At 44.1% G+C, this 24944-nt stretch overlaps 1 protein-coding gene across 1 annotated transcript in view; it reads left to right on the forward strand.

Annotated features, from left to right (window-relative positions):
* The window catches only part of LOC148430837 (alpha-2-macroglobulin-like protein 1), a 630872-nt gene that overhangs the window by 408203 nt on the left and 197725 nt on the right, over positions 1 to 24944 (forward strand). Inside the window, exon 16 of the mRNA XM_088466430.1 lies at positions 24182 to 24331. Coding sequence (XP_088322556.1) covers positions 24182 to 24331 — 150 coding nt within the window. The remainder of the gene's footprint in view (positions 1 to 24181; positions 24332 to 24944) is intronic.

Genomic DNA, 24944 nt, shown 5'->3' on the forward strand with positions numbered 1-24944 from the left:
AGAATGTGATGGCTGTATTACTGTACACATGACGTGCAGAATGTGATGTCTGTATTACTGTACACATGCTGAGCAGAATGTGATTGCTGTATTACTGTACACATGACGTGCAGAATGTGATGGCTGTATTACTGTACACATGACGTGGAGAATGTGATGGCTGGTTTACTGTACACATGACGTGCAGAATGTGATGGCTGTATTACTGTACTCATGACGTGCAGAATGTGATGTCTGTATTACTGTACACATGCTGAGCAGAATGTGATGGCTGTATTCCTGTACACATGCAGTGCAGAATGTGATGGCTGTATTACTGTACACATGACGTGCAGAATGTGATGGCTGTATTACTGTACACATGACGTGCAGAATGTGATGGCTGTATTACTGTACACATGACGTGCAGAATGTGATGGCTGTATAACTGTACACATGACGTGCAGAATGTGATGTCTGTATTACTGTACACATGCTGAGCAGAATGTGATGGCTGTATTACTGTACACATGCAGTGCAGAATGTGATGGCTGTATTACTGTACACATGACGTGCAGAATGTGATGTCTGTATTACTGTACACATGCTGAGCAGAATGTGATGGCTGTATTACTGTACACATGACGTGCAGAATGTGATGGCTGTATTACTGTACACATGATGTGCAGAATGTGATGGCTGTATTACTGTACACATGACGTGCAGAATGTGATGGCTGTATTACTGTACACATGCTGAGCAGAAAGTGATGGCTGTATTACTGTATACATGACGTGCAGAATGTGATGGCTGTATTACTGTATACATGACGTGCAGAATGTGATGGCTGTATTACTGTACACATGCTGAGCAGAATGTGATGGCTGTATTACTGTACACATGCAATGCAGAATGTGATGTCTGTATTACTGTACACATGACGTGCAGAATGTGATGGCTGTATTACTGTACACATGCCGAGCAGAATGTGATGGCTGTATTACTGTACAAATGCCGTGCAGAATGTGATGGCTGTATTACTGTACACATGCCTTGCAGAATGTGATGGCTGTATTACTGTACACATGACGTGCAGAATGTGATGGCTGTATTACTGTACACATGACTTGCAGAATGTGATGGCTGTATTACTGTACACATGCCGAGCAGAATGTGATGGCTATATTACTGTACACATACCACGCAGAATGTGATGTCTGTATTACTGTTCACATGCCACGCAGAATGTGATGTCTGTATTAATGTACACATGCCGAGCAGAATGTGATGTCTGTATTACTGTACACATGACGTGCAGAATGCGATGGCTGTATTACTGTACACATGCCACGCAGAATGTGATGTCTGTATTAATGTACACATGCCGAGCAGAATGTGATGGCTGTATTACTGTACACATGATGTGCAGAATGTGATGTCTGTATTACTGTACACATGATGTGCAGAATGTGATGGCTGTATTACTGTACACATACCGAGAAGAATGTGATGGCTGTATTACTGTACACATGATGTGCAGAATGTGATGGCTGTATTACTGTACACATGACGTGCAGAGTGTGATGGCTGTATTACTGTACACATGCCGAGCAGAATGTGATGGCTGTATTACTGTACACATGACGTGCAGAATGTGATGTCTGTATTACTGTACACATGCTGAGCAGAATGTGATGGCTGTATTACTGTACACATGCAGTGCAGAATGTGATGGCTGTATTACTGTACACATGACGTGCAGAATGTGATTGCTGTATTACTGTACACATGACGTGCAGAATGTGATGGCTGTATTACTGTACACATGACGTGCAGAATGTGATGGCTGTATTACTGTACACATGACGTGCAGAATGTGATGGCTGTATTACTGTACACATGACGTGCAGAATGTGATGGCTGTATTACTGTACACATGCTGAGCAGAAAGTGATGGCTGTATTACTGTGTACATGACGTGCAGAATGTGATGGCTGTATTACTGTACACATAACGTGCAGAATGTGATGGCTGTATAACTGTACACATGCCGAGCAGAATGTGATGGCTGTATTACTGTACACATGCCGTGCAGAATGTGATGGCTGTATTACTGTACACATGACGTGCAGAATGTGATGGCTGTATTACTGTACACATGACGTGCAGAATTTGATGGCTGTATTACTGTACAGATGAAGTGCATAATGTGATGGCTGTATTACTGTACACATGACGTGCAGAATGTGATGGCTGTATTACTGTACACATGCCGAGCAGAATGTGATGGCTGTATTACTGTACACATGCCACACAGAATGTGATGGCTGTATTACTGTACACATGACGTGCAGAATGTGATGGCTGTATTACTGTACACATGACTTGCAGAATGTGATGGCTGTATTACTGTACACATGCCGAGCAGAATGTGATGGCTATATTACTGTACACATACCACGCAGAATGTGATGTCTGTATTACTGTTCACATGCCACGCAGAATGTGATGTCTGTATTAATGTACACATGCCGAGCAGAATGTGATGTCTGTATTACTGTACACATGACGTGCAGAATGCGATGGCTGTATTACTGTACACATGCCACGCAGAATGTGATGTCTGTATTAATGTACACATGCCGAGCAGAATGTGATGGCTGTATTACTGTACACATGATGTGCAGAATGTGATGTCTGTATTACTGTACACATGATGTGCAGAATGTGATGGCTGTATTACTGTACACATACCGAGAAGAATGTGATGGCTGTATTACTGTACACATGATGTGCAGAATGTGATGGCTGTATTACTGTACACATGACGTGCAGAGTGTGATGGCTGTATTACTGTACACATGCCGAGCAGAATGTGATGGCTGTATTACTGTACACATGACGTGCAGAATGTGATGTCTGTATTACTGTACACATGCTGAGCAGAATGTGATGGCTGTATTACTGTACACATGCAGTGCAGAATGTGATGGCTGTATTACTGTACACATGACGTGCAGAATGTGATTGCTGTATTACTGTACACATGACGTGCAGAATGTGATGGCTGTATTACTGTACACATGACGTGCAGAATGTGATGGCTGTATTACTGTACACATGACGTGCAGAATGTGATGGCTGTATTACTGTACACATGACGTGCAGAATGTGATGGCTGTATTACTGTACACATGCTGAGCAGAAAGTGATGGCTGTATTACTGTGTACATGACGTGCAGAATGTGATGGCTGTATTACTGTACACATAACGTGCAGAATGTGATGGCTGTATAACTGTACACATGCCGAGCAGAATGTGATGGCTGTATTACTGTACACATGCCGTGCAGAATGTGATGGCTGTATTACTGTACACATGACGTGCAGAATGTGATGGCTGTATTACTGTACACATGACGTGCAGAATTTGATGGCTGTATTACTGTACAGATGAAGTGCATAATGTGATGGCTGTATTACTGTACACATGACGTGCAGAATGTGATGGCTGTATTACTGTACACATGCCGAGCAGAATGTGATGGCTGTATTACTGTACACATGCCACACAGAATGTGATGGCTGTATTACTGTACACATGACGTGCAGAATGTGATGGCTGTATTACTGTACACTTGAAGTGCAGAATGTGATGGCTGTATTACTGTACACATTCGTGCAGAATGTGATGGCTGTATTACTGTACACTAGGGGTGAGCGGGTTCGGATTTCTGAAATCCGAACCCCCCCGAGCCCCCCCGATCCGAGTCCGATCCGAATCAGGCTCGACTTTTCCCGCCTGACTCGGATCTGAAATCGAGGCAAAACGTCATCATCCCGCCTTCCGAATCTCGGGGTTTTGGATCCTATATAAGGTACCCGCGTCGGCGCCATTTTCTCACTCGGCTGTGGACAGTGAAGAGGGAGGGTGGGAGTTAGGGCTGTGTAGTGTAGTGTAGTGTAGTGCTGCTGTTGTCCACTACTTCAAAGTCCATAGGGGCTGGCTGTGTTGTACTGTGCTGCTGTTGTTAATAGGGGCTGTGTCCACTACTTCAAAGTCCATAGGGGCTGGCTGGACTGTGTTGTGCAGTCAGTTCTCCGTAGAGGCTGTGTCCACTCCAAAGTCCTGTGCAGTGTCCCAGTCCTAAAGTGGTGCTGTAGTGTTGTCCAGGGGGTGCTCTGTCCATCAGGTGTGCTCCCCCCAAGTGCTAAAAAAATAATATATTTTCTGTGTTTGTGAATTGTGTGCGCAGTAGCCGCACGTGCATCAACAAAGTAGTGCCAAGCGTGCGCCTGTGTCATAAGTAAAGGGCCGGCTGGCTTGACCGTTAAGGGTGCTGTAACCCCCGAAAGTACACTCCAGTCCAAACCAAAAAAAAATTATTTTCTGTGTTTGTGAATTGTGTGCGCAGTAGCCGCACGTGCATCAACAAAGTAGTGCCAAGCGTGCGCCTGTGTCATAAGTAAAGGGCCGGCTGGCTTGACCGTTAAGGGTGCTGTAACCCCGGAAAGTACACTCCAGTCCAAACCAAAAAAAAATTATTTTCTGTGTTTGTGAATTGTGTGCGCAGTAGCCGCACGTGCATCAACAAAGTAGTGCCAAGCGTGCGCCTGTGTCATAAGTAAAGGGCCGGCTGGCTTGACCGTTAAAGGGTGCTGTAACCCCCGAAAGTACACTCCAGTCCAAACCAAAAAAAATAATATTTTCTGTGTTTGTGAATTGTGTGCGCAGTAGCCGCACGTGCATCAACAAAGTAGTGCCAAGCGTGCGCCTGTGTCATAAGTAAAGGGCCGGCTGGCTTGACCGTTAAGGGTGCTGTAACCCCCGAAAGTGCACTCCAGTCCAAACCAAAAAAAAAATTATTTTCTGTGTTTGTGAATTGTGTGCGCAGTAGCCGCACGTGCATCAACAAAGTAGTGCCAAGCATGCGCCTGTGTCATAAGTAAAGGGCCGGCTGGCTTGACCGTTAAGGGTGCTGTAACCCCCGAAAGTACACTCCAGTCCAAACCAAAAAAAAAATTATTTTCTGTGTTTGTGAATTGTGTGCGCAGTAGCCGCACGTGCATCAACAAAGTAGTGCCAAGCGTGCGCCTGTGTCATAAGTAAAGGGCCGACTGGCTTGACCGTTAAGGGTGCTGTAACCCCTGAAAGTACACTCCAATCCAAACCAAAAAAAAATTATTTTCTGTGTTTGTGAATTGTGTGCGCAGTAGCCGCACGTGCATCAACAAAGTAGTGCCAAGCGTGCGCCTGTGTCATAAGTAAAGGGCCGGCTGGCTTGACCGTTAAGGGTGCTGTAACCCCCGAAAGTACACTGCAGTCCAAACCAAAAAAAAAATTATTTTCTGTGTTTGTGAATTGTGTGCGTAGTAGCCGCACGTGCATCAACAAAGTAGTGCCAAGCGTGCGCCTGTGTCATAAGTAAAGGGCCGGCTGGCTTGACCGTTAAGGGTGCTGTAACCCCCGAAAGTACACTCCAGTCCAAACCAAAAAAAAAATTATTTTCTGTGTTTGTGAATTGTGTGCGCAGTAGCCGCACGTGCATCAACAAAGTAGTGCCAAGCGTGCGCCTGTGTCATAAGTAAAGGGCCGGCTGGCTTGACCGTTAAGGGTGCTGTAACCCCCGAAAGTACACTCCAGTCCAAACCCCAAAAAAAATGATTTTCTGTGTTTGTGAATTGTGTGCGCAGTAGCCGCACGTGCATCAACAAAGTAGTGCCAAGAGTGCGCCTGTGTCATAAGTAAAGGGCCGGCTGGCTTGACCGTTAAAGGGTGCTGTAACCCCCAAAGTACACTCCAGTCCAAACCAAAAAAAAAATTATTTTCTGTGTTTGTGAATTGTGTGCGCAGTAGCCGCACGTGCATCAACAAAGTAGTGCCAAGCGTGCGCCTGTGTCATAAGTAAAGGGCCGGCTGGCTTGACCGTTAAAGGGTGCTGTAACCCCCGAAAGTACACTCCAGTCCAAACCAAAAAAAAATTATTTTCTGTGTTTGTGAATTGTGTGCGCAGTAGCCGCACGTGCATCAACAAAGTAGTGCCAAGCGTGCGCCTGTGTCATAAGTAAAGGGCCGGCTGGCTTGACCGTTAAAGGGTGCTGTAACCCCCGAAAGTACACTCCAGTCCAAACCAAAAAAAAATGATTTTCTGTGTTTGTGAATTGTGTGCGCAGTAGCCGCACGTGCATCAACAAAGTAGTGCCAAGCGTGCGCCTGTGTCATAAGTAAAGGGCCGGCTGGCTTGACCGTTAAAGGGTGCTGTAACCCCCGAAAGTACACTCCAGTCCAAACCAAAAAAAAAATTATTTTCTGTGTTTAGCCGCACGTATATATCAAATCGATATAACATAAATGGAGGACCAAACTTTCTCCGATAAAAATAAAATAGGGAAAGATCAAGAACCACTTCCTCCTAGTGCTGAAGCTGCTGCCACTAGTCATGACATAGACGATAACATGCCATCAACGTCGTCTGCCAAGGCCGATGCCCAATGTCATAGTAGAGGGCACATACAATCCCAAATGGCAAAGTTCAGGAAAATGACCTTGAAAAAGACATTTAAATCAGCTGAAGAGAAACGTAAACTTGCCAATATGCCATTTACGACACGGAGTGGCAAGGAACGGCTAAGGTCGATCCCTAGTATGTTCATGACTAGTGGTTCAGCTTCACATGACGATGGAAGCCCTCCTCCCACTAAAAAAATCAAAAGAGTTAAGCTGGCAAAAGCACAGCGAAGAACTGTGCTTTCTAAGAAGATATCACAAATCCCCAAGGAGAGTCCAAGTGTGGTGGTGGTTGCGATGCCTGACCTTCCCAGCACTGGACGGGAAGAGGTGGCTCTTTCCACCATTTGCACGCCCCCTGCAAGTGCTGAAAGGAGCTCCCACAGTCCACTTGCTGATATGCAAATTGAAGATGTCACTGTTGAAGTACAACAGGATGAGGATACTGGTGTAGCTGGCGCTGAGGAGGAAGTTGGCGAGGAGGATTCTGATGGTGATGTGGTTTGTTTAAATCAGGCTCCGGGGGAGACAGTTGTTGTCCGTGGGATGAAAAAGCCCATCACGGTCATGCCTGGGCAGAAGACCAAACATTCCACCTCTTTGGTCTGGCAATATTTCTATCCAAATCCGGACAACAACTGTCTTGCCATATGTACCATATGTAAAGGTGAAATAAGTAGGGGTAGGGACGTCAACCACCTAGGAACATCCTCCCTTATACGGCACCTGCAGCGCGTTCATAAAAAGTTACTGTCAAGTTCAGAAACTTTGGCTAAGACCGTAAGCAGTCCAGGGACACCTAAATCCCGTTGTCCTGTTGTATCCAAGCGCCTGCAAACCACACCGTCAACTCCCTCCTTGTCAATTTCCTCCTTAGTCAGGATCGGAAGTAGTCCTGCAGGCCATGTCACTGGCATGACTGACTCTCCTATCCGGGATTCCTCTGGTGGATCCTGCATTGCTACGCCTACTGCTGCGGCTGCTGCTGTTGCTGCTGCTGGGAGTCGTTCATCATCCCAGAGAGGAAGTAGGAACACCACTACTTTTACTAAACAATTGACCCTCCAACAGTCCTTAGCGAGGAGGATGAAGTACGACAGCAGTCATCCTGAAGCAAAACGTATAACTGAGGCCTTGACTGCTATGTTGGTGTTAGACGTGCGTCCGGTATCCGCCATTAGTGCAGTGGGATTTAGACAATTGATGGAGGTAGTGTGTCCCCGGTTCCAAATCCCGTCTAGATTCCACTTCACTAGGCAGGCGATACCGAGACTGTACAGAAACGTCAGAAAAAGTGTCCTCAGTGTCCTGAAAAATGCCGTTGTACACAATGTCCACTTAACCACGGACATGTGGACAAGTGGAACAGGGCAGACTAAGGACTATATGACTGTGACAGCCCACTGGGTAGATGTATCACCTTACGCAGCAACAGCAGCAGCGTCACCAGTAGCAGCATCTCAGAAACGCCAGCTCGTTACAAGGCAGGCTACGCTGTGTATCACCGGTTTCAGTAAGAGGCACACCGCCGACAACCTCTTAGAGAAACTGAGGGAAATCATCGCCCAGTGGCTTACCCCACTTAGACTCTCCTGGGGATTTGTGATATCTGACAACGCCACCAATATTGTGCGGGCATTACATCTGGGCAAATTCCAGCACGTCCCATGTTTTGCTCACACAATAAACTTGGTGGTGCAGAATTTTCTGAAAAGCGACAGGGGCGTGCAGGAGACGCTTTGGGTGGCCCGAAAAATTTCTGGCCACTTTCGCCATTCAGCGACTGCGTGCCGAAGACTGGAGCGCCAGCAAACACTCTTGAACCTGCCCCGCCATCACCTGAAGCAAGAGGTTGTGACACGGTGGAACTCAACCCTCTATATGCTTCAGAGGATGGAGGAGCAGCAAAAGGCCATACAAGCCTATACATCCACCTATGACATAGGCAAAGGAGGGGGTATGCACCTGACTCAAGCGCAGTGGAGAATGATTTCCGTGTTGTGCAAGGTTCTCCAGCCCTTCGAACTTGCCACACGTGAAGTCAGTTCAGACACAGCCAGCTTGAGTCAGGTCATTCCCCTCATCAGGCTTTTGCAGAAGCAGCTGGAGAAAGTGAAGGAGGAGCTAAGACGGAGCGATTCCGCTCGGCATGTGGGACTTGTGGATGAAGCCCTTCATTCGCTTTGCCAGGATTCCAGGGTGGTCAATCTGTTGAAATCAGACCACTACATTTTGGCCACCGTGCTTGATCCTAGGTTTAAAGCCTATGTGGTGTCTCTCTTTCCGGCCGACACAAGCCTGCAGAGGTGCAAAGACCTGCTGGTGAACACACTGTCAGCTGAAGCGGAACGTGACACGTCAACGGCTCCTTCTTCATTTTCTCCCGCAACTGGGGCTGCCAGGAAAAAACTTAGGTATCCTAAGCAACCCGCTGGCGGTGATGCAGGGCAGGCAGGACCAAGTTTGGACATCTGGTCCGGACTGAAGGACCTGGCAACAATTTCTGACATGTCTACTGTCACTGCATATGATACTGTCACCATTGACAGAATGGTGGAGGATTACATCGGTGACAGCATCCAAGTAGGCATGTCAGACAGTCCATACCTGTACTGGCAGGAAAAAGAGGCAATTTGGAGGCCCCTGTACAAGCTGGCTCTATTTTACCTGAGTTGCCCCCCCTCCAGTGTGTACTCCGAAAGAGTGTTTAGTGCAGCCGGGAACCTTGTCAGCGAAAGGCGTAGGAGGTTGCTTCCACAGAATGTGGAGAAGATGATGTTCATCAAAATGAATTATCAGCTCTTCCAGGGAGACCAGCCTCTAGAAGGTACAGAGGGACCTGTGGTGGTGGATTCAAGTGGGGACGAGTTAATACTTTGTGAGGATGAGGATGTACACACTGAAGAGGGTGAGGAATCGGTGGATGAGGAGGATGAGGATGACATCTTGCCTCCGTAGAGCCAGTTTGTGCAGGGACACATTAATTGCCAGCTTGTTTTGTGGGGGCCCAAGCGAACCAATCATTTCAGCCACAGTTGTGTGGCAGACCCTGGCGCTGAAATGATTGATTTGTTAAAGTGTGCATGTCCTGTTTATACAACATAAGGGTGGGTGGGAGGGCCCAAGGACAATTCCATCTTGCACTTCTTTTTTTTCTTTGCATTATGTACAGTTTGGGGCCTAGTTTTTCTAACTGCCATCCTGTCTGCCACTGCAGTGTCACGCCTAGATGGGTCACGTGTTTGTGCCGCCCACTCGTGTCGCTTAGCATAGTCATCCAGCTACCTCGGTGCAACCTTTTGGACATAAAAACACTATTGTGAGGTGTGAGGTGTTCAGAATAGACTGGAAATGAGTGGAAATTAAGGTTATTGAGGTTAATAATAGCATAGGAGCAGAGAAACCAACAAATTCTGTGATTTTAGCTGTTTTTATGCTTTTTTAAAAAAAAATACAGATCCAAAACACAAAACCCAGAACCCAAAACACGGAAGGGTGGTTTTGGCAAAACCAATCCAGATCCAAAACACAAAGAAAGATCCAGATCCAAAACCAAAACACAAAACACGAAAAGTGGCCGGTGCACACCACTACTGTACACATGACGTGCAGAATGTGATGGCTGTATTACTGTACACATGACGTGCAGAATGTGATGGCTGTATTACTGTACACATGACGTGCAGAATGTGATGGCTGTGTTACTGTACACATGAAGAGCAGAATGTGATGGCTGTATTACTGTACACATGACGTGCAGAATGTGATGGCAGTATTACTGTACACATGACGAGCAGAATGTGATGGCTGTGTTACTGTACGCATGACGTGCAGAATGTGATGGCTGTATTACTGTATGCATGACGTGCAGAATGTGATGGCTGTATTACTGTACACATGACGAGCAGAATGTAATGGCTGTATTACTGTACACATGCAATGCAGAATGCAATGTCTGTATTACTGTACACATGAGGTGCAGAATGTGATTGCTGTATTACTGTACACATGACGTGCAGAATGTGATGGCTGTATTACTGTACACATGACGAGCAGAATGTGATGGCTGTATTACTGTACACATGACGTGCAGAATGTGATGGCTGTATTACTGTACACATGAGGTGCAGAATGTGATGGCTGTATTACTGTACACATGCCGTGTAGAATGTGATGGCTGTATTACTGTACACATGCTTGCAGAATGTGATGGCTGTATTACTGTACACATGACGTGCAGAATGTGATGGCTGTATTACTGTACACATGCCTTGCAGAATGTGATGGCTGTATTACTGTACACATGACGTGCAGAATGTGATGGCTGTATTACTGTACACATGACGTGCAGAATGTGATGGCTGTATTACTGTACACATGACGTGCAGAATGTGATGGCTGTATTACTGTACACATGCCGAGCAGAATGTGATGGCTGTATTACTGTACACATACCACGCAGAATGTGATGTCTGTATTACTGTTCACATGCCACGCAGAATGTGATGTCTGTATTAATGTACACATGCCGAGCAGAATGTGATGTCTGTATTACTGTACACAAGCTGAGCAGAATGTGATGGCTGTATTACTGTACACATGCAGTGCAGAATGTGATGGCTGTATTACTGTACACATGACGTGCAGAATGTGATGTCTGTATTACTGTACACATGCTGAGCAGAATGTGATGGCTGTATTACTGTACACATGACGTGCAGAATGTGATGTCTGTATTACTGTACACATGCTGAGCAGAATGTGATGGCTGTATTACTGTACACATGACGTGCAGAATGTGATGTCTGTATTACTGTACACATGCTGAGCAGAATGTGATGGCTGTATTACTGTACACATGACGTGCAGAATGTGATGTCTGTATTACTGTACACATGCTGAGCAGAATGTGATGGCTGTATTACTGTACACATGACGTGCAGAATGTGATTGCTGTATTACTGTACACATGACGTGCAGAATGTGATGGCTGTATTACTGTACACATGATGTGCAGAATGTGATGGCTGTATTACTGTACACATGAAGTGCAGAATGTGATGGCTGTATTACTGTACACATGCTGAGCAGAAAGTGATGGCTGTATTACTGTGTACATGAGGTGCAGAATGTGATGGCTGTATTACTGTACACATGACGTGCAGAATGTGATGGCTGTATTACTGTACACTTGCTGAGCAGAATGTGATGGCTGTATTACTGTAGACATGACGTGCAGAAAGTGATTGCTGTATTACTGTACACATGACGTGCAGAATGTGATGGCTGTATTACTGTACACATGCCACGCAGAATGTGGTGGCTGTATTACTGTACACATGCCACGCAGAATGTGATGGCTGTATTACTGTACACATGACGTGCAGAATGTGATGGCTGTATTACTGTACACATGACGTGCAGAATGTGATGGTTGTATTACTGTACACATGACGCGCAGAATGTGATGGTTGTATTACTGTACACATGCCGAGCAGAATGTGATGGCTGTATTACTGTACACATGATGTGCAGAATGTGATGGCTGTATTACTGTTCACATGCCACGCAGAATGTGATGGTTGTATTACTGTACACTTGACGTGCAGAATGTGATGGCTGTATTACTGTTCTCATGCCGAGCAGAATGTGATGGCTGTATTACTGTACACATGACGTGCAAAATGTGATGGCTGTATTACTGTACACATGACGTGCAGAATGTGATGTCTGTATTACTGTACACATGCCGAGCAGAATGTGATTGCTGTATTACTGTACACATGACGTGCAAAACATGATGGCTGAATTACTGTACACATGCCGTGCAGAATGTGATGGCTGTATTACTGTACACATGCCGAGCAGAATGTGATGGCTGTATTACTGTACACATGCAGTGCAGAATGTGATGGTTGTATTACTGTACACATGCACTGCAGAATGTGATGGCTGTATTACTGTACACATGCAGTGCAGAATGTGATGGCTGTATTACTGTACACATGCCGAGCAGAATGTGATGGCTGTATTACTGTACACATTCGTGCAGAATGTGATGGCTGTATTACTGTACACATGCCGAGCAGAATGTGATGGTTGTATTACTGTACACATGCAACGCAGAATGTGATGGCTGTATTACTGTACACATAACGTGCAGAATGTGATGGCTGTATTACTGTACACATGCAGTGCAGAATGTGATGGCTGTATTACTGTACACATGCCGAGCAGAATGTGATGGCTGTATTACTGTACACATTCGTGCAGAATGTGATGGCTGTATTACTGTACACATGCCGAGCAGAATGTGATGGTTATATTACTGTACACATGCCACGCAGAATGTGATGGCTGTATTACTGTACACATGACGCGCAGAATGTGATGGCTGTATTACTGTACACATGACGTGCAGAATGTGATGGCTGTATTACTGTACCCATGACGTGCAGAATGTGATGTCTGTATTACTGTACACATGCCGAGCAGAATGTGATGGCTGTATTACTGTACACATGACGTGCAGAATGTGATGGCTGTTTTACTGTACACATGACGTGCAGAATGTGATGGCTGTATTACTGTATACATGACGTGCAGAATGTGATGGCTGTATTACTGTACACAAGACGTGCAGAATGTGATGGCTGTATTACTGTACACATGACGTGCAGAATGTGATGGCTGTATTACTGTACACATGCCGAGCAGAATGTGATGGCTGTATTACTGTACACATACCACGCAGAATGTGATATCTGTATTACTGTTCACATGCCACGCAGAATGTGATGTCTGTATTAATGTACACATGCCGAGCAGAATGTGATGTCTGTATTACTGTACACATGCTGAGCAGAATGTGATGGCTGTATTACTGTACACATGCAGTGCAGAATGTGATGGCTGTATTACTGTACACATGACGTGCAGAATGTGATGTCTGTATTACTGTACACATGCTGAGCAGAATGTGATGGCTGTATTACTGTACACATGACGTGCAGAATGTGATGTCTGTATTACTGTACACATGCTGAGCAGAATGTGATGGCTGTATTACTGTACACATGACGTGCAGAATGTGATTGCTGTATTACTGTACACATGACGTGCAGAATGTGATGGCTGTATTACTGTACACATGATGTGCAGAATGTGATGGCTGTATTACTGTACACATGAAGTGCAGAATGTGATGGCTGTATTACTGTACACATGCTGAGCAGAAAGTGATGGCTGTATTACTGTGTACATGACGTGCAGAATGTGATGGCTGTATTACTGTACACATGCCGAGCAGAATGTGATGGCTGTATTACTGTACACATGACGTGCAGAATGTGATGGCTGTATTACTGTACACATGACGTGCAGAATGTGATGTCTGTATTACTGTACACTTGACGTGCAGAATGTGATGGCTGTATTACTGTACACATGATGTGCAGAATGTGATGGCTGTATTACTGTACACATGCCACGCAGAATGTGATGGCTGTATTACTGTACACATGACGTGCAGAATGTGATGGCTGTATTACTGTACAGATGACGTGCAGAATGTGATGGCTGTATTACTGTACACATGACATGCAGAATGTGATGGCTGTATTACTGTACACATGCCGAGCAGAATGTGATGGCTGTATTACTGTACACATGCCGAGCAGAATGTGATGGCTGTATTACTGTACTCTTGCTGAGCAGAATGTGATGGCTGTATTACTGTACACATGCCGTGCAGAATGTGATGGCTGTATTACTGTACACATGACGTGCAGAATGTGATGGCTGTATTACTGTACACATGACGTGCAGAATGTGATGTCTGTATTACTGTACACATGACGTGCAGAATGTGATGTCTGTATTACTGTACACATGACGTGCAGAATGTGATGGCTGTATTACTGTACACATGATGTGCAGAATGTGATGTCTGTATTACTGTACACATGACGTGCAGAATGTGATGGCTGTATTACTGTACACATGATGTGCAGAATGTGATGTCTGTATTACAGTTCACATGATGTGCAGAATGTGATGGCTGTATTACTGTACACATGACGTGCAGAATGTGATGGCTGTATTACTGTACACATGCCGTGCAGAATGTGATGGCTGTATTACTGTACACATGACGTGCAGAATGTGATGGCTGTATTACTGTACACATGCCGAGCAGAATGTGATGGCTGTATTACTGTACACATGCCGTGCAGAATGTGATGGCTGTATTACTGTACATATGACGTGCAGAATGTGATGGCTGTATTACTGTACAAATGACGTACAGAATGTGATGGCTGTATTACTGTACACATGACGTGCAGAAAGTGATGGCTGTATTACTGTACACATGACGTGCAGAATGTGATGGCTGTATTACTGTACACATGCCACGCAGAATGTGGTGGCTGTATTACTGTACACATGCCACGCAGAATGTGATGGCTGTATTACTGTACACATGACGTGCAGAATGTGATGGCTGTATTACTGTACACATGACGTGCAGAATGTGATGTCTGTATTACTGTACACATGCCGAGCAGAATGTGATTGCTGTATTACTGTACACATGACGTGCAAAACATGATGGCTGTATTACTGTACACATGCCGTGCAGAATGTGATGGCTGTATTACTGTACACATGCCGAGCAGAATGTGATGGCTGTATTACTGTACACATGCAGTGCAGAATGTGATGGTTGTATTACTGTACACATGCACTGCAGAATGTGATGGCTGTATTACTGTACACATGCAGTGCAGAATGTGATGGCTGTATTACTGTACACATGCCGAGCAGAATGTGATGGCTGTATTACTGTACACATTCGTGCAGAATGTGATGGCTGTATTACTGTACACATGCCGAGCAGAATGTGATGGTTGTATTACTGTACACATGCAACGCAGAATGTGATGGCTGTATTACTGTACACATAACGTGCAGAATGTGATGGCTGTATTACTGTACACATGCAGTGCAGAATGTGATGGCTGTATTACTGTACACATGCCGAGCAGATTGTGATGGCTGTATTACTGTACACATGCCACGCAGAATGTGATGGCTGTATTACTGTACACATGACGCGCAGAATGTGATGGCTGTATTACTGTACACATGACGTGCAGAATGTGATGGCTGTATTACTGTACACATGACGTGCAGAGTGTGATGGCTGTATTACTGTACACATTCGTGCAGAATGTGATGGCTGTATTACTGTACACATGCCGAGCAGAATGTGATGGTTGTATTACTGTACACATGCCACGCAGAATGTGATGGCTGTATTACTGTACACATGACGCGCAGAATGTGATGGCTGTATAACTGTATACATGACGTGCAGAATGTGATGGCTGTTTTACTGTACACATGACGTGCAGAATGTGATGGCTGTATTACTGTACACATGACGTGCAGAATGTGATGGCTGTTTTACTGTACACATGACGTGCAGAATGTGATGGCTGTATTACTGTATACATGACGTGCAGAATGTGATGGCTGTATTACTGTACACAAGACGTGCAGAATGTGATGGCTGTATTACTGTACACAAGACGTGCAGAATGTGATGGCTGTATTACTGTACACATGACGTGCAGAATGTGATGGCTTTATTACTGTACACATGACGTGCAGAATGTGATGGCTGTATTACTGTACACATGACGTGCAGAATGTGATGGCTGTATTACTGTACACATGCCGAGCAGAATGGGATGTCTGTATTACTGTACACATGCCGAGCAGAATGGGATGTCTGTATTACTGTACACATGCCGTGCAGAATGTGATGGCTGTATTACTGTAGACATGACGTGCAGAATGTGATGGCTGTATTACTGTACACATGACGTGCAGAATGTGATGGCTGTATTACTGTACACATGACGTGCAGAATGTGATGGCTGTATTACTGTACACATGCAGTGCAGAGTGTGATGGCTGTATTACTGTACACATGACGGTCAGAATGTGATGGCTGTATTACTGTACACATGACGTGCAGAATGTGATGGCTGTATTACTGTACACATGCCGAGCAGAATGTGATGGTTGTATAACTGTACACATGCCGAGCAGAATGTGATGGCTGTATTACTGTACACATGACGTGCAGAATGTGATGGCTGTATTACTGTACACATGCCGAGCAGAATGTGATGGTTGTATAACTGTACACATGCCGAGCAGAATGTGATGGCTGTATTACGGTACACATGATGTGCAGAATGTGATGGCTGTATTACTGTACACAAGACGTGCAGAATGTGATGTCTGTATTACTGTACACAAGATGTGCAGAATGTGATGGCTGTATTACTGTACACATGACGTGCAGAATGTGATGGCTGTATTACTGTACACATGCCACGCAGAATGTGATGGCTGTATTACTGTATACATGACATGCAGAATGTGATGGCTATATTACTGTACACAAGCAGTGCAGAATGTGATGGTTGTATTACTGTACACATGCCACGCAGAATGTGATGGCTGTATTACTGTATACATGCCGAGCAGAATGTGATGGCTGTATTACTGTATACATGACGTGCAGAATGTGATGGCTGTATTACTGTACACAAGCAGTGCAGAATGTGATGGCTGTATTACTGTACACAAGCAGTGCAGAATGTGATGGTTGTATTACTGTACACATGCCACGCAGAATGTGATGGCTGTATTACTGTATACATGCCGAGCAGAATGTGATGGCTGTATTACTGTATACATGACGTGCAGAATGTGATGGCTGTATTACTGTACACAAGCAGTGCAGAATGTGATGGTTGTATTACTGGGACCGCAGTTCCATGCCAAAATTGGATTTGTGCAACATTTAATTGTAGATTTGTTAATCTCTAAAAATGACAACAACAATATGTATCACAGATGGAGGATTTGGATTAATTTAATGTCAGACAGAGTTGGCTATTTGCGTGTTATGTATATGGAAAAGTAGAGAAAAGGAGACTTGTTTGGGGCACTCTTATTGGTTAAAATTATGTTTATTAGATCTCTACATGGATCAGAAAAGATTTACTAACACAAATAAGTGGAAAAGAATGGACAACTGGACAATGATATCTTATATAAGTAGTAGAAGTAGACATAAAAATAACCAGACACAGTTGTATGACAGCTCTTATATCTGGTTTCAACTGTTTTTAGGTAAATACCATTTATGTATTCATGGATACTACCAGATTTCTCTCGTAATCTCATCAAGTAAACGTGTCACGCGATGTTTACATATTGTGGTAACAATTATTATATACAAGCAGTTCTGAAAAGCGTTTGTATTAAACTGAAGTTAGTGATCTACTTCTAACCACTTGTCCATCGTCAGAGATGGCTAGTGAGAGTCACCAACTTCAATACCAGCGGTCAGAAAGTGTTCCTGCGTCTGCCGTCAGCTCCCAGAGATGGATCTGATGAGATTACAGATAGTAAAGATAGAGAGAGGAGACAGTACAATTGATTCTTAGATTGATAACATAAGTCAATCATGTCAATGATTTATATACCATAACCTTTTAAAGTCTGTATACATATATATGCATGTCACAATTTTGGTGTATAGGGTGAAAAAATGTTTTTGTTTTTTTTTTGTATATAATGGTACAACATCTACTGCATATGTAGCAGTTCCCAGCAACAATTCTATTACTTGTATATAGTTCAGTTACTTATGTAATTCTAAGCAAAAAATATGGTAGTTGCTCAATCAGCTTAATGATATACTACAGGTGCTTGTAAAGGGCGGGGTTTACACTGATCACAGAAAAAAGAAAATTGCCCCCCAGCACACTGGCTCCTCTATACCAGCGTCCCTAACATTTTACATTTCATTAACACTTATTGATTTATCTTTACACATCTATTCTTATACACTTTACTTTCACCTTTTTTCCCCTTTTCGTGTGATGCCCTGTGTATGGTCCTTGGCTGGAATTTTTTGGGGTGCCTTGCTTCTCAGCTGTGAACCCCTTAATGTTAGGGACGCTGGTATAGAGGAGCCTTGACGTCGGCCCAGCGCTTATTCATATATTTGCAAATGTATGTAAACCAATACCTCTGAATTTCTATTATCATGTAGGATTCAAGTATTTTTTATTTATCTGCAGTGTGCTGGGGGGCAATTTTCTTTATCTGTACTTATGTAATTCTCCCTTGCATCAAACATATGCTGTATATTCGGCAGGTAACTATGTTTAATCAGTCATCCACATTTGTAGGGTAAACAGTACTCAGGTACTATGATTTAAATGGAGAATATATAGAAGGAAAAAGAAAGAGAAAGCCTCTGTTCTATTCAAATCCAGCCTAGCTTCCCAATCATGTGCATTCATTTGCAGTGAATGCTCCGTAATCAGAGCTGGATGCCCTACTAGGAGGCTAATGGGGCCCATCCATCAGCGATAGATTGCCGCGATCCCGCGATGCTGCAACCCGGCATCGCGGGATCGCAGATATTCAACATGTTGGATTTTCCCGATTTGACGATCGCGATCAAAAATTTATCGTGATCGTCAAATCGGGGACATTTAACATTAATATTTCAACGATCCTGCAACGGATCACTGAACATCAATGTTGGACGGCCGGCATTTCCACCCGGCAGATCGGCATTTCCGATTGCGCCGCAGGATCGCAGAAATACCGGTCAGATGTATGGGCACCTTAAGACATGTAGTTCTCTTATGCAGATATGTGGGAATGATTCCATTGGTGAGGATAATCCTCACTATCTGCTGAGAACTACACTGGAGAAATAGAGTAGGAAATAACCTTGTCTCAAGAGTGTGTTCTGCCAGATGATTGGGAGTTAGTTGCTAAGATGCAGGGATCTGGGGTGCACACTCCGAAGTGTCCCTCAAAGTGACTGACGCACGTTTCACCCTCAGGCTTCTTCACAGGTCCGTGTGTGTCATAATAGAGGCCATTGGCTTTTTAGCAGGGATTAAAGGCCCCCATACACGGCACGATGTGCGTGCTGAGCCGACGGATCGGCATGATATAGGTACTATATCGTGCCCGTGTATGGGCACGATATCATACCTGATATCATGCTGCGCGCTCCTGCGCGGTCGTACATCGCATCCCCAGGTCTTCCTGCAAAACCATCTGACCTGGGATACGATGTACGATCCCATTCAGATGAAGGATGGGGAAGCTGGCATATCGTGTGGCCTGCGGGGACCGCACGATTGCCGGCGGTGACAGCATGATCCGTCTGCCGACGGATCAGCAGTCACCCTACACGGTGCATCGCACCGTGTACGGCCACCTTAAGATTCCCGCATCAAAGCTGTCTGCAATCATCTCCAGAGAGCGTCAGTGAAGGGGAGGGATAAAGGAAAGAACATGGATGTGGATATCCACCTTCTCTTCAGGGAAACCCCTGTGTCCGTCATTCCGGTGGGCGGTGCTTAGTTCCATCGGACTAGGGGTCTCATTCAGACCGCTCGCAAGCGCCGATGCGCTCGCAAGCGGGTTGATGTAGAGGCCCTGTTCATGCACAGCGGCCGCACTGCGTGTGCGCAAGCCCTGGAGCGAGAGAGAAATTCTCTTGCTCCGGGGCTTACTACAAAAGCCCCCCGGCTGTCGATGGTGATCGACAGCTCGCACTGTTTTGTAGGAGGGTCGGTGGAGTGGCTTGACGAGTGATGTCAGTGGTGAGCTACCGGCTCTAATAGAGCCGAAAGCTCACTGGGGCTTGTGGCAGATGAGACCCTACCACAAGGGTTTCGTCGCAAGCCCCAATGGTCACGATGGTCTTGACCATCGCGACCATCAACCTGGCCGCTCGCTAAAGCTGTGGGTGGTCACCCACAGCCTAGTGAGCGGCCAGAAGGCCGACCCGGAAAATAGATGCGGCTGCCGTCATTCAGAGCGAGCACTCGCATTTTGCGAGCGCCTCTGAATGAGGTCCTAGGTTCATATAATAGGGGCTTGGTTCTGTCAGTCTCCCGTTACACATTGGCATTGGTTGTGTCCCATCAAGTTATAATCAAAACAGGGTCCTATTATACATGATCCTCTTATAATCTATGAAGGCATAATCTAAGCAATGTCTGTAAAGAGACCATAGCGCTCAGTATTGTAGTAGTCAAAGCATCTGCGCTACTAGTGTAGAACTATGCTAGCACTTTTATAATCCATATATGTTAGGGTTAGTCATGGTTTGGACTTGAAGAGGAGAATATGTATTATTACACAAATATCTCCATGTCACATCTATCTCTATGTTAACATTATCTAAATCATGTCTCAAAAGGTATTCAAAGAACTTAATATTGCAGTAGTTAGAACACAGTTTTTAAAATAATCAACATGTGTATTATTACTAGTGCAGGATAATGTTAGTATTATTTGAGTCCATTAGAGTCTTAGTTAATCCTAGTTTGGATTTAGAGAAGAGGATAGATAGGATAGGACAGAAAAGTAAAACATCATGTGTGTCTATCCCCATGTTTAATCCTAAATTTTGTGAAGGTTCTAGATGGTCATTTACTCTGTAAATTCAAAATATAAGAATATATCTGTATCAGAGTAACTCAGGGTACGATAACAGGCCACACAATTATTTTATGGGGTTAGGGATAGGCGCAGAACTAGATCAATGAATAAGCTGATTTAGGCCAGAGCACCAGTAGTAGGTTCTTACATACTGGAATATTACCTTATCATAAATTGTTAATGACAATTAGTATCTTTTTGTCTATCGTGGTAATATTATGGCCTTTTATCACTCCTTACATAAAAAGGCTAGAGTATTTCTAGCTATATGCAGTCAGTGATCTACATCTTCTGAGGGGATAGAGGGTAGATTATATGATCCTCGGGTATCGCTCCTTGTTTTCAAAAAGGTTATATACAAAAGCTATATAATGCGGGCAACTAGGTGTTCCAAAATTGGGGTGTAAATAGCACACCCAAAAGATGATATGAGTGCTACAAAAGAGTGTATTCCACATGGATGCATTAACCCAATATTTAAAGGAATGCTGCGTAATTGATGTTTTCGTTCAGACCATCCGGGGTCAATGTTCGTAAATTGAAAATCCACTCGCTTTCTTTTCTTATTAGTGATTTTGTCATGTCACCTCCACGGATGTCTAGTTTTATTTTTTCAAGGCCATAGGCTTTGATCACATTTATTTGTACACTGTGTTTCAAAAAAATCATGTTTGGCCAGTGTTGTGATGTGTCTCATTCTGGCTCTGTCCGTTTTAACGTTCCTAATGTTGCCGACATGTTGCAGTACTCTTTGTTTTAGTTTCCTAGAAGTCATTCTGACATATCTAAGTCCGCAGACACATTCTATACAGTATATGACACCAGTAGTGTTACAGTTAATAAATGTTTTAATCTCTCTGGTTTTGCCATATCTGTCTTTTATCACTTCTATGCTTTCCATGTATGTGCAGGCTTTACAATTGCCACATGCGTGTGATCCCTTCATTTTCCAGATATTCATGGGAGTTTGTTCGAAGTGGCTGCAGACAATAGACAATAGAGTCCCTGATGTTTTTGGATCTTCTCCAACTCATCATAGGTTTGGAAGGCAGGTTTTTGTTCAGATCCTTATCCATCAGAAGGATAGGCCAATTTTTCATGGTTATATTTTTAATATCCTGCCGTTCCAGGCTGAAATTACCTACATATTGCATGTCTTCCTTCTCCTTTTTCTTCTCTTTGTTTGGTGGGAAGATCAGGCTCTCTCTTTTGACCCGCGAGGTGTATTGTATTGCTCTTTTGATCGAGTGGTGGCTGTACCCTCTATCTCTCAATCTCTTGGTCAGGTCTATACTTATGGTATCCCTCTAATACATAAATGGTATTTACCTAAAAACAGTTGAAACCAGATATAAGAGCTGTCATACAACCGTGTCTGGTTATTTTTATGTCTACTTCTACAATGGGGGCGTCATGGTGACAAAATGAATATTCTTGTTTGATTGATATAAACTCAGATTGTATATTACCATTACCTAGGAAACATAATTTAACACGTTTTTAATATTGATTAGTTGGCTCTGACTATTGGGGGAAACGGTGTATGTATACGTTTTTCTTTTACTTATATAAGATATCAGTGTCCACTTGTGTTAGAAAGTCTTTTCTGATCCGTGTAGAGATCTAATAAACATAATTGTAACCAATAAGAGTGCCCCCAAACAAGTCTCCTTTTCTCTACTGTTCCATATACTGTCATTCATTGACTCTAGGGGAGCACCACCAGCTACAATCGTTTTCTGAAATTAATATAATTACAAACGACTTATTACCGGTAATCATATTTGTTACGCAGACTTAGCGTATTTACACTTGTGCCTAGACCAACCCCCAAATAATTTTTGTTTGCGCGTTATGCAAATAACAGTTTGTACCATTATGTGGTGTTTGTCACAATAAACTATTCTTCATTTAAAGAAACAGCTTTTTTAAAAATATTTTGGACAATTTTATTTTATATTTATTTCATTGTTATATATTTCATATATGTTTTGTTAATATGTTTATTTGTAGCATTTTTGTTCATGTGATTCTGTGCAAGATAAATACTGTGATTGGTTCTTGCACTCTCTTAGATGTTTCGAGTTGATAAACCTGACACTTCTGTTTGTGTTTATGTCCAATAGTTAAAAATGCAGTGTCTTACTAGCCGTGTCTTACTAGCCGTGTCTTACTAACTGTGTCTTACTAGCCGTGTCTTGCTAGCCGTGTCTTGCTAGCCGTGTCTTGCTAGCCGTGTCTTGCTAACCGTGTCTTGCTAACCGTGTCTTGCTAACCGTGTCTTGCTAGCCGTGTCTTACTAGCCGTGTCTTGCTAGCCGTGTCTTGCTAGCCGTGTCTTGCTAGCCATGTCTTGCTAACCGTGTCTTGCTAACCGTGTCTTGCTAACCGTGTCTTGCTAGCCGTGTCTTACTAGCCGTGTCTTGCTAGCCGTGTCTTGCTAGCCGTGTCTTACTAGCCGTGTCTTGCTAGCCGTGTCTTACTAGCCGTGTCTTGCTAGCCGTGTCTTGCTAGCCGTGTCTTACTAGCCGTGTCTTACTAGCCGTGTCTTGCTAGCCGTGTCTTACTAGCCGTGTCTTGCTAGCCGTGTCTTACTAGCCGTGTCTTGTTAGCCGTGTCTTGTTAGCCGTGTCTTGCTAGCCATGTCTTGCTAGCCGTGTCTTGCTAGCCGTGTCTTGCTAGTAAAAACACTGACCTTTTACATATCGGGCAACCCAACACTTCGTAAACAAACCCTGTAAATGTACATTGTAAATTATGAGTAAGCTGGATCCTGACTATAAGATGACCAGACAGAGCACTGGATGAGAAGGCTAAAACATTACTATTAGGGGTATTTTACTAAAGTAAGAGTTTTTAGAAATGGAGGTATTGGTTGCTTCAACGTCTAAAAACTCTCACTCTAGTAAATATAACCCTTATGCTTTACTTTTATATTCCATAGCTCTGTACCCTTTACATACCTCCCAAATCCATGGCCTCAGATGGGATGAGGATCACCTGAAAGTGGATGGAGTTTAGCTAATGTGGGCATTATGAGGTGGCCCGGGGTGCACTTTGGGCAGCATTGTGTCCTGATGTATAACTGTTGGGCAATGTTACAGTGTTACATTGCTGGGTTCTATTCCAGGTCAGTCTGAAGTTCTCAGAGAGTGAAGCGTTGCCTGGATCAGACGTTAAACTGCTTCTCCAAGCCAACTGCGGCTCCATGTGCGCCCTGCGCGTGGTGGACAAGAGTGTGGTGCTGATGAAACCAGAGGCTGAGCTGACGGAGAGCAAGGTACCAGCACAGCGTCACTATCGGTTTCTTCTTCTCCAACTTTGGATCATGCTCCCTCCTTGTTCCTTTCACCAGTGGAGTAACTGGGGTTGATGATGCCAAAGGCAACAAAAAAAATAACAGCGCCCCATGAAAACTGTTCTTTGATTTCTGGATGAAATCTTATATTGTAACTCAAAAACACAGTGAAATACACAAATTAGGGACACGCAGGGAAAAATATCACCACAACAGCAATGAGTACCACATGCACACATGCAGTTGTGGGGGCTCTCGCTCGCAGAGACAGGTGTATTTGTGCTGCAGTCATGTGACACACCTTACCTGCACACAGGGGGGCTGAAACAAACAGGTTATGTGACTTGTGAAGAACGTGGTTACTTCAGAGAATGTCTAGCATGGACATAGCAAGGGGGTGAATTGTAATATTCTTCCTAATTCATTTTGACAATTGGTTGGATTACTTTTTCTGGCACATTGCCAATTACTTTGCATTGATTAGTGGGAATAAATTTCAATTCATTTAATAAAGATTCTATGTTGCAACAAAGTGAAGTGTGAGAAAGCCCAAAAGGTGAGAATATCTGTAATCACCTCCGTTACAGCAAATGGA

This window comes from Taudactylus pleione, unplaced genomic scaffold, assembly GCF_031769625.1.
Source record: "Taudactylus pleione unplaced genomic scaffold, aTauple2 ptg003137l, whole genome shotgun sequence".
In the NCBI taxonomy this organism is placed as follows: domain Eukaryota; kingdom Metazoa; phylum Chordata; class Amphibia; order Anura; family Myobatrachidae; genus Taudactylus; species Taudactylus pleione.